The sequence below is a fragment of the Acinonyx jubatus genome, chromosome E2 (assembly GCF_027475565.1).
Source record: "Acinonyx jubatus isolate Ajub_Pintada_27869175 chromosome E2, VMU_Ajub_asm_v1.0, whole genome shotgun sequence".
Taxonomy (NCBI): Eukaryota; Metazoa; Chordata; class Mammalia; order Carnivora; family Felidae; genus Acinonyx; species Acinonyx jubatus.
Genome location: NC_069396.1, coordinates 35,202,060 through 35,213,333, shown reverse-complemented (window position 1 = coordinate 35,213,333; position 11,274 = coordinate 35,202,060). Strand labels below are relative to the sequence as shown.

General features: G+C 44.2%; 1 protein-coding gene across 6 annotated transcripts in view; it reads right to left on the bottom strand.

Moving 5' to 3' along the window:
• Window positions 1–1,205: 1,205 nt before the first annotated feature.
• ABCC12 (ATP binding cassette subfamily C member 12) overlaps window positions 1,206–11,274 on the bottom strand; it is a 93,792-nt gene continuing 83,723 nt past the window's right edge. For 4 of the 6 annotated variants that reach the window (XM_027044470.2, XM_053210361.1, XM_053210362.1 and 1 more), the window contains 7 exons: window positions 8,700–8,789; window positions 6,640–6,829; window positions 6,046–6,205; window positions 4,945–5,023; window positions 3,773–3,958; window positions 2,093–2,257; window positions 1,206–1,988 (listed from right to left, as the gene is read on the bottom strand). In XM_027044470.2, the coding sequence (XP_026900271.1) occupies window positions 1,896–1,988; window positions 2,093–2,257; window positions 3,773–3,958; window positions 4,945–5,023; window positions 6,046–6,205; window positions 6,640–6,829; window positions 8,700–8,789 (963 nt within the window). In that variant the 3' untranslated portion in view covers window positions 1,206–1,895. Of the gene's footprint in view, window positions 1,989–2,092; window positions 2,258–3,772; window positions 3,959–4,944; window positions 5,024–6,045; window positions 6,206–6,639; window positions 6,830–8,699; window positions 8,790–11,274 lie in introns of those variants that run through there. The other 2 variants (XM_015084036.3, XR_008293584.1) reach the window with 2 other exon arrangements.

Sequence of the window (11,274 nt, the reverse complement as noted above, 5' to 3'; positions counted from 1 at the left end):
TGCTCTACCAGCCTGGGCCACAGAGTAAAAAGGATAAAAAGCAAAGACACAGCTGACCCATGATGGGTATGTAAATGAATAGGAAATAAACCACTGAGATCTGGGGCTCTTTGTTACACAGCATAACTGAGTCTATGCTGACCAATGCTGAGGTTTTACAACACTAAATACTGGGTTCCTTCTCACCTGGAGAATCTCAGGTTTCCAACAATATTATGTAGAACTGAAGAACCCACATTTTAGAGTCAGCCTGCCTGGGTTGAGTTGGTCATTCTACTCTCTCAGAGCCTCAGTTTCCTCATCAGTAATATAACACTAGTATGTACCCCACAGGGATACAGCAAGGATTCAGTAACTAAGCCTGTGTTTTGAGGACTACTGGCTAAATGTTGGTAACTATTATTCAACATAGTCTTTCCCTGGTGACAGTTCGGTAACAGTAAGGTGTGGGGGGGGGGGTGCTCACTAAGACTATTCCATGTCATTACACATGCAAACAACAGCCATCTTTCCAGGAGTCACTCTCCCCTGTGTGTAATGCTGAAAATCATCACTGTCCCTGCTATAGGTCCCTCTTGCAGGGGGGTTAGGAACAGTGCCCCTGGGGTCAGCCTGGCTAGGGTTCAAATACAATCTCTGTTCCTCCTTTTTGTAGCTAAGTAATTAACTTCATGTACTCATGCCACTCATTCTTGAGTGCTCATATATGCCAGGCACTGCCTTCTTCCATGTTTGTAAAGATGGGGAAAGGTATGTGACCAAGACTAAGAAGGGGAGGCAATTGGGAGATGTCAAATAGGAGCTTTGCTGGCCACCGCTGCCCTGTGCCACATTTAGAGTTCAGCCTAGGAGTTGGGAGGTGAGTCCAGAAAACCTCACTAAAACATCATTGGGGCCTTCAGTCCTAAGGGAAGAGAAACAGACTGTGAGTGTGCCCTTGGCAAAGAAGAGCCCTTTGGAATTTCTTTTTTTTTTTTTTTTCCTTTCAGTCTTGCTGTGAATTAACAGCACTCAGTCTCCTGGGCTACTGGGAACATATCTTTCCTGCCTCTGACATAGCAAACCTTGAGGTTGGAAAGCAAGCCTTTTATTTGGGAGATGCTGTGAGGCTTTATCACTGAGTCAATGGAGAAAGCAAAGAGGGTCTGTGAGAGGAAACAGTACAGAAAATGTAAGATCTTCAGTATAATAATTGCAAGGCAACATTTCAGGGTAGTTTAATCTCCTATTGCATTTTAATGACCAATATAGATGATATAAAAATGTCATTTACACAGAAACTCCAACCTTTTGTTTCCCTCGTTATTCGAATAGATCAAATAGAACATATAATATGATTTAAAAAAATTTTTTTTCACCAAACAATGTAATCAATCTTGCATGCTACAGACCTTGTAGTTACTGCTTATCACACACACAAAATAGATGCGAAGAGGAGTTCAATGGGGAGAAAACTCTGCGCTTTTCCTTTTTGATGAGAAGGCAGGAAACCTTTTACAAATTCCGTCTTTCGGCATTTTCCCATTCTGTTTGATTAGATTTAACTGAAAGTTACACTTACACTGAAAGTTTCCATTCTCAGGCACTGAGGTGGTATTGATGGGGACACATTCATTGATGGGCACCTTGGAGTTTTAGGAGATGGGGGCAGTTTTTTAATCCATTAGCTTCTTCTGCCTCTGTTTACCACCCAGAACCAGGTCCAAGCCAACCAGTGAGGTTGGGAGGCATGGCTTGGGTAAGGCAGGAAACCACCCTCCACCCCAGCTCAGCCTGTGTGTCAGGGGTGGGACGGATTATGATGCCTGCAGAGATAGCTGGCCCTCCTCTTGCAGGCTCATCCAACTCATCTGGAGCATCCTCCTCCTCCTCTAAAATCAGCTGATGTGAGACCTTTACAATCGGACTTTGTTTTCTGCTGCTAGTAACATTGCAAATGCAGAATCTGGCTTCTCGGCAAGGACTTCAGGCTTGTCAAACTCGATCACCTGAAAGTCAGAGAAAAAGAGCTGAAATTGGCAGAAAATAGCCACTCACCTAGAGCCCAAACCGTTGAAGCCTCTGTGGAGGGGACGCCAACAACTTCCTGCACCTTCCCATTTTCCATGACCAGGACGAGGTCACAGCTGAGAACTGTGTTGAGGCGGTGGGCGATGGTCAATACAGTACAGCCTTTGAAGGCATCTTTGATGGTGCTCTGAACAAGGCTGTCAGTCTTGGAGTCCATGGAGGCGGTGGCTTCATCAAGGAGAATGATCTGTTGAGGAAGGCACATGGTAAAAGCCATACTAGACCAAAGCTGCACCTGAGGGAAACTCACAATCTTAGCTCTATTTATTATAAAAGAAGAAGGAGAAGAAGAAGAAGAAGAAGAAGAAGAAGAAGAAGAAGAAGGGCTGAAAAGTCATGAGCTAAGGGCCCGTCTCAAAAGATCAGAACAACAACAGCAAAATAAAAGTCAGTTCACACCACCTCCATCTCCTTCTGAGGGACTGGCTGGAAGAATAAGGTGGTATGTTCTTTATTTCTGTTTTCTAAGTGGTTTATTCTAATCTTGCAAAGTGGTAGGAGGCTTTCTCTACTGTGCTAACCAGAGTCAGTGTGAGCTATAATAACAGTGATCGTATTAGTTTGCCATCACTGCTATTAACAAATCAGCACAAACTCAGAGGCTTAAAACAACAAAAATGTATTGCCTTTGCTGTTCTGGAAGCCAGAAGTCCTAAAGTCAAGGTATTGCCAGGGCTGTATCCCTTTTGCCAGCTCGAGGGAGAAACTGTTCCTTTGCCTGTTGCAGCTGTTCGGGGCTGCCTGTGTTCCTTGGCTTGTGCCTCCTTCCTGGTATTGCTCTAATACCTACTCCCATTGTCACATTGCTTCTCCTATTTCTGACTCTCCTGCCTCCCTCTTATACAGACATGCATGATTGCACTAGGCCCACACAGGTAATCCAGGATAATCTCCCCATCTCAAAATCCTTGACATAATCATATCTGCAAAGCCCCTTTTCCGTAGAAATGGTGGTATATTCTCCTGTTCCAGCTATCAGGACTCAGACATCTTTGGAGGGGGAGAGAATTATTCTGCCTACCACCATGCTGGTTTGGAAGTAAGAGGGCTTAAGCTCACCTCTGCTTCACCTTGACTAAATTACTTGACCCCTGCCCCCAAAGGTTCCGTGCCTTCCTCTATAAAGGGAGGTTATACTTTCTTATGAGCATGAAATGCAAAGATAACCCACAAAGCACTTAGCAGCGTATAGTGCCTCAGTCAGCACGGAATGCATGATGGTGCCAGCTCCCTCTCCTACCATTAGCACGTCTACACAACACACAGGCTAGGTTACACTTTGGTCAGGGTTCAGAGAATGGGATTTCTAAAGCAACAGCAATCCCTTCCTTGAAATCAGTAACCAAGGATGACTAAGTCACTAAGAAAAATGAATATAAACATTACAATTCTCATATCTTAGCATTCTGAAGGCCTTCTTTAGTGTCCTGGGCATTGTTTAGCAGGCTTCAGAATTGTTCAGGGACAAGGCAAAAAAAAAAAGTCAAGAGAAAGATTTCTCATACTCAGAGCACTTAGGAGACAAAGAGAATACCTAAGCAAGTCTTCCCAGGGGGAGGCCCAGAGGAGGCAGGTGCTCTTGCTGTAAATGACTGTTATTTTTCAATTTTTACCCCTTACAACTTTGTCTTAAAAGAAACTGATCGGTTTTTAAATGGCTCAATTGTCCTCTCTTTGCTGAAAGACAAACGCATAGCTCTACCTCCTGGATTGAGTGGCGCTGCGGGAAATATCCAAAATTTGACCAATCCATTTTTCCGTGCTGTTTCCTTACTTTTGAATTACGGAGAAGTGCTCGGGCCATACAAAGCAGCTGACGTTCCCCTACTGAGAAGTTTTCTCCATTTTCTGTGACTTCTGCCTGTAATTTTTCTGGGAGTTTCATTATCTATAAAACACAGAAAATGCCACATTTATGCTGATGATCTATAAAATTGTCCTGCATCATCTCTATTGATTGCCCCACTCATGCATTCATCAGCTGGCTTTATTTTACTGAGGAAGAGAAAGTACAAAACAACAATCATTTCAACATTGCCAACAGGCACCAGGGAAGGACCAGGGAGTAGGCGGACATTAATAATTTAAAATCACAGTATGATTCATAGAACCCTGTAGACTCCTCACGAAAATAGGACAAATGGTACACATGTGGGTCCAGAGAAACACAAATGAAGTGTAAATGGCTTCCAGGGTTCCTATTTCTGTGGACAAAATACACATGGGATGGGAGTTTTCTAGTCATCAAGGAAAGGTACGAAAGCATCTGATTTATCCAGTCACAGTGATGTTGGGACATGCTCACCTTGGTACCAAGTCTTGGGGGAGAAAATCCCCTCCATGCTGCCGAGGTGGCCATACTCACCCACAGCTCTTCTAGGACAGGACCCTGTCTCACAGGAAACATTCCTGGAGCCTGCCATACCCCCTCTCACCTTCCTGTGCCTTATATGTACCCATAAGCAAAGGAGGCTATTGGCAGAGCAGCAGGATGCCCCATCTGCTCTAGAGTCAGATGCATTTGGGTTCAAGTCTCCATTCTGCCACTTACTAGCTTCACATGTTTCTTCCCTGAGTCTTAATTGCTACACCTCTAAAAATCAGGATAGGAGTTCCAACCTCATAAGGCTGCAGTCAAGACAGGACCAGGTGAGGTGAGATCATACATGCAGAGCTCTTGTCCTGATGATTTCAGAGGCCTAAAAATATTATCTATTGTTGCTTTTAACAAAGAGTAAAAAAGGATCACATTCTCCTGACACATGTGACATCAGCAAATAAGCCGGGCCAAATGATGGCCGGGGTCTTGTCAAATCCAAATCTGGGCCCTGGTGCTGGGAAACGGACTCATCCTGGTCAACCCCAGAGACCTACTGTGTCTCTCATGAATGTCCTCTCCAGAACCTGCCAGAGCATCTCATCTGAGTGACTCTCAAATGGATCCAAGTTGTACCTGCAATAAAGGAAAGAGCAGGGAGCCAGATTTCTGAGGACAGGATGGGGGAGTATGTTTTCTGCAGCATGTGGGAGAGAGCAAGGGGTGGTGTGTGTGATGATTTTCATGGCCCCAAAAGCAGTGCTTAGCCCAGGACAATGGCACATAAAATTACCAATCTCAGGCCAAGTGAGCAAAGCCCCACAGCTCTGTGATGGGGCAGAGACTACCAAGACAGGAGAGACAGCACTGAGCAAGGCACCCAGGAAGACACATTTGGTCTTCACAGTGGCCATGGGCAGCAGAAGACCTTTGACCCTATGCAAATTATAGGCAGAGAGGGTGTGGTGGGGGGATTCACTTTACCTTCAGAAGCAAGAGGTACAGCTGTGGCTCCCAGGACTTCACCCAGGGTGCCCCATGTAGGTCTGGTATCTCAAGACATGGAATGCATTTTTCTTATAATTCTAAATGGCGCTTAATATGAGAAATGTCCTTCTCATTGGAGGAGGAGCCATTGCCCTGGACTAAATGAGAAAATGGTTTTCTCCTTATCCCTTGACATCAGATCTTGAGCCCCATGGAAGTTGCAACCCTACTGTTCTTGTACTTGAACAACTTCTGTTCATTCTTCAATGGGAATAAATTGGTGCACTTCCCTATGGAAGGCTACATACATAGGGTAACCACTTATTTTATTTCGCTAACTGGGTACTTTTGAGGGTGGCCAGTGTTAAACCTTATAGGATGCTGAGACACAGGCACAAACCAGGGCTCTCCAGGGCCAGCTGGGATATCTGCTCACCCTATGTGTAAGCATCTTGCTTATTTGTGATGTGGCACATAAAATACAGACAATGTTCAGGGCTCTAGTCCTTGGTTCTTCCTAAGGCTTCAGCAGGAACAGGTACTAGAAGTGCTTGTGAGCACCTCAGGATGGCTGCTTCCTTTAGGCCCACTGTGGGCACTTCACAAAGCTCCTGGCTGGTCTGATTTTACTACCTAAAAAATAGGAATGGACGATGATCAAAAACTGCTACCTTACTGTACCTACAAACAGGACAGGATCCTGGGGGATCACAGTCAGCTTGGTTCTGAGGTCTTCCAAACCTATAGTGGAGATATCCACCTCATCAATGAAAATCGTACCGCCAGCTGGCTCCACCAGACGAAACAAGGCCATTCCCAAGGATGACTTTCCTGGGAATAATAAAAGCAAGAACAGCAAATCAAACATCAGTTTGTACTTCTATCATATCCAAGTATCTAATCAGGGGAATTTGTAATGCAGTTAAATGGCTCAGTGCAGATGACTGTGCAGACAGAAAGGCCTCACTCTGTGGAGGCAATCAGCTGCCCTGACATGGTTAACCTGCCCGTTCCTGCAGGGGCTGTTAACACACGACTCATCCTCTGGGCCTCGTTTCACCAGAACGATTCTCATTTAATTAATTCAAAAACTGGTGTGTGTTTGTTTCCAACTCCACACGCCCATTCAACCTGAAATCCTAATTTACAGTAAAGAGATTAGAGGGAGAAAAAAACAGCCAACCCACCACACATACGCACAGCCCTCTGGTGTGGCTCAAACAGCACCCCCAGTGGAAATGCAAAGAAAACAACCCTGTCCTCACCAGAACCTGTTCTTCCAACAATCCCAACTGTCTGCCCGCTTTGAATGCTCAAGTTCAGCCCATCAAGAACAAGGGGAGTGTTGTCTCTGTATCTCATCTGATAGTCTCTGAATGTTATCTCCCCACGCCTGGGCCAGTCACAGGGACAAGTCTCCACTTTGAGGGGGTGAGTGCATTCAGGAACACAGGTCTGGAAAACAGAATAACCAATGACAGGTTAACAATCATTCACTTTTCCATTCATTTAATTAATTCACACATTCCCACAATTCTAGGTACTGGTGTTCGTGATGGTGTGCTAGATCAAGAAACCCACTAAAGAAGTCACATTCCAATGGGGAAGTCAGATAATAAATAAGAAACAAAATCAGAAATAAAGACAATAAATCATAAAATAACATAAACATAAAACATTAAAAAAAATAAAAATGAAGACAATGTGTGTAGTGAAAGGGATAGGCAGAGTAAAAGTAACTTAAGGGTTGAAGAAGGCATCTATGAGGATGTGCGATTCAAGCTGAGACCTAGAATGCTGATATAAGAAAATTTGAGTTCAGAACCTTCCAGGCAGAGTAGACAGCTAGTGCAAAGGCCCTGGGGCCAGAACAAGCTTGGGCACTTTGAGGAATAGAAAGAAAAGTTAGGTGGCTGGAGCTTAGTGAATAGAGAGATGGACAACTATAAGGGACAGCTCATACGGGGCCATGTGGGCCTGGGCAAGTGTCAGCATTGTGACCTTGAAGCTGTGTGGCAAATCCAGACCAAATCTTGAGATTTGCAGAGTTCAGTCAGATACAATTTCAGTATCTGCAAGTGTCTAAGAAATGCAAAGTCTAAGCCAAGTTGCTCTACTCAACTTGGCTGTGTTAGAACACCACCTCCTCTAAAGTTTTGAAGTCCCTGTGAGCCATGAGAAGTAAGGCCCCTGTGTGCCCTGTGGGGTGGCTGGCGAGTCCAAGTCTGTGATAAGCAACTACAATTAACTGATAAAATATCTGTATTCCTACACAGTGAATATTTTTAACCCCTGGGAGATCTAGAATTAATAACGAGAATATTTAAGAGAAGCAAAATTGTAACAGTATTTTCAGTTTAAGGAATCTGCATATTTTGTGTTTCAAGTATAATAATATTAGTAACATAAGGGCCTGTGATTCTAATTTAAAATGTATAATTGAATAATTTATTTAGACATGATTTTAAGTTAAAAGCTTACTGTTCATCCACAGCATTGGGATGGTTATGCAAATTTAAAGCTTACTATATTTATAAGTGTAATTTATTAGATTTATATAACCTCTGGAAGGTTTGTTTGTTAAATCAGATAATCGAGATACTTAAGAAGGAAATGGAATGTGCTAAATTTTAAAATGCAGTTTAATGTTTTAAAGAGTTTAATTAAGTTTGTAAATGAGACCAAATGCTATTCAAAGGCCCTTAAAAGTGATTGCTTGACTTGTCTAGACTTTTCAAAGAATAGCAGGATTTGTAAGTTGAACATAAAAGCTTTTAAAGAAGAGTTCAACCATTGTTTTTTTTCAATTTACAATTTTAGTCAATCAAATGGTAATCGTTAGAAACTAAAGTTAGCCACTGATTTCTATTTTTGTATGCAGAAACTGCCCTTGAGGAAATTTTTTTTTAAAAAAAGAATCTCTTCCTCAACTTAAAGTACTTTAGACTGTATGGTAAATATGGGCTTTAAGAAGAGGGTTGTGGTTCATTTTCAGTTTTTATTTTATTTGTTTGTTTGCTTGTTTGTTTTTATTAGAGAAAGCATGTGTGTGCATGACACAACGAGGGGCACAGGGAGGGAGAGAGAGAACCCCAAGCAGGCTCCACATTCAGCTTGAAGCCCAATGCAAGTCTCAGTCTCACAACTGTGAGTTCATGACTTGAGCCAAAATCAACAGTCTACCACCTAACCGACTGAGCCACCCAAGCACCCCAACAAATTTCAGTTTTTAAAAAGACCCCTTTCACAATGTCAAAAAATCAATGCCTGCATAAATTCCGCCAGAGTTAACTAGCCCTTCCTCTGGCATGCACTAATTTCTTACCAAAATATACTCCCTGAGCAGCTCCACGGGGGTGAATTTGGCCTGGGTCTCTGTCCCTGTTCGCACACATACTTGGAGTAGTCCGCTTAGCTATTGTAGAGAAGCAAAAGCTGAGTTAGATCCCTTTCTTCCCTTGGGTTCTGCTGCCCACCCTCAGGGGCAGCCCTTGTGAATTACCCCTCACCAGCCTCACTCAGAGCCACACAAAAACATGCCTGCATTCCCAGTCAAGTGCCCAGAAGTAAAGACACTGCAGTGTTTTGCCTTTAAATATTCCTCTGCATTCAGAACCAAATGGGTAATGACATTTTCCCTGACACTCCAGATGGCATGAACCATCCCACCACAGTACCACTTGATCACTCTTGGTCTAAGTTGGAATCTCCCAGGGCCACAGAGCTGCTGGGTATCCACCCCTTGCTGCCATCTGGCATGGTCCTTCACTTCCATGCCCTCCCTGATTTACCCAACAGGCAGACAAGCAGCCACTGAAATCCCATTGCCACAGATCATCATGTTTAGAAGGAAATCATTTAGCCCATCTGTTTGCTTCAGACATGAGAATATCTAGGCTCAGAGTGGGGAATGTGCTTGCTAAGGTCACCTATCTTAGGCCAGAATCCCCCAGAAGCCAACCCTGAAATTGGAGTGTAAGCAGGTTGAATGGAGGTCCCCCAAAAAGATATGTATGCATCCAAATCCCTGAGACCTGTGAATGTTACCTCATTTGAAAGAAAAAGACCTTTAGGTATAAGTAAGGATCTTGAGATCATCCTGGATTACCTGGATGGACCTTAAATCCAATGACAAGTATCCTTATAAGAGACAGAGGAAGAGACGACACAAAAGAGAAGAAGATATGAAGACAGAGGCAAAGGTTGGAGTGATGCTGCTACAATACAAGAAATGCCAAAGAATGCCAGCAGCCACCAGCAGCTGGAAGAGACAAGGAATGGCTTGTCCCCTAGAGCATGCAGAGGGAACAAGGTCCTGCCTACACCTTGATTTGGGACTTCTGACCTCCAAAACTGTAAGAGAATAAATTTCTCTGATTTTAAGCCACTAGCTTATGGTGACTGGTTATAGCAGCCCTAGGAAATTAATCCAGGAGGTGGACCGCAAAAGTACCAGTGGGAGCTGGGAGAAGTGACGTACAGAACAGAAAGAAAGTCATGAGAGGTTCACTTGTAGGTACCCAAAATTCGATCCTACTGGAAGCTCTGGGACACTGCATGGAACACACTTGAGTTGTCCTGAGGAAGCTGGGCTACATCCCCACTGATGCCCTTCAACAATTTTTGGGGCCACTTCTGGCTTAGGGAATTCCCCACACTTGCAGGCTGCCCTGGGCTTGGACTGGGCACCTTCTCATAGCAGCAGGAGGCCAACCAGGCTGCCCTGGAAGGTTGGTGCACCAACAGCACCTGCTTCAGTCACAAGTGGGCTAGTGGGCTCAAGGCAGGACCAGGTCTTCTTTCACTGGGTGAGCAGTGACTGTGGGCCAGGCCCTGTCACAGAAGGGCTGGTTTTCCAGGGCTGAATGTGATGGACAAAACCCCTACAGTCACACGGCTTATGTTCTAGCAGGCTGGCAGGATAAGACACACGTCATTTCAAGAAAAGGTAAGATGCCAATAAAACAGGATGTGAAAGAATGGTCAGAATGGAGGTTGGGGGGGAGAGGTTTGCCTCTGTTAGGGCAGTTAAGGAACTGTGTGAGCAGAAGCATTTGTAAAAAGAAGTCCGCCAGGCAAACTCAGGATTTGGGTAGCTCTGAGTAGCAGCAAGTGACCTTAACAAGGAGGCAGTGTGGCCCAAGCAGGTAAATGGCAGGGGGCAGTGGTGTAGGTCCACACCCTTTGCATGGTTCCCTTGTTGCCTGCCTGCTTAACACACACCACTGGCTTTCTATTTCTCTTAGAGCAGTGGCTCTTGACCTGGGTGATTATGCCCTTCAGGAGACATTTAGCAATGTGTAAAGAAACTTGTGGTTGTCACAACCTTAGAGGAGGGAGGTTCTACTGGGATTTCCTAGTTAGAGATCATGGAGGCTAACATCCTATAACACATAGCACAGCCTCTCACAAAGAGGATCATCCAGCCCTTATATAAAAGCAATCTTATATTCCATGGCTGACAAAGCCTTACATAGTCTCTCCCCACCAACACCTCAGACCTTATTTTCTACTCTGCTCAAGCTACATGACCTTCTGAATGCCTCAAATGCACCCAGCTCCTACCTACCCCAAGCCTTGCTCTGGCCTCTCAACCTGGAGCATCCTCCCTTCCATCTTATTTGGCTGGTTCTTTGTCATTCATGTACCAGCTTGGAAGTCACCTCTTAGCAGAGTTCTCCTCTGACTATAGAATCTCATGTTGCTTCCCCATTGACAGTCACATTACCCTGTTTTATTATCTTCATAATAAACAATTTCTGAAACCTTCTCACTTATTTGCTTGTGCACTTATTTATTCCATCCCATGTTATATCTCTTTTTATCCCATAAACTCTATGAGAACAAGACCTGTCCAGATTGTTTGCTGCTGAATCCATAGCACCTAGCAGAATTCCTGG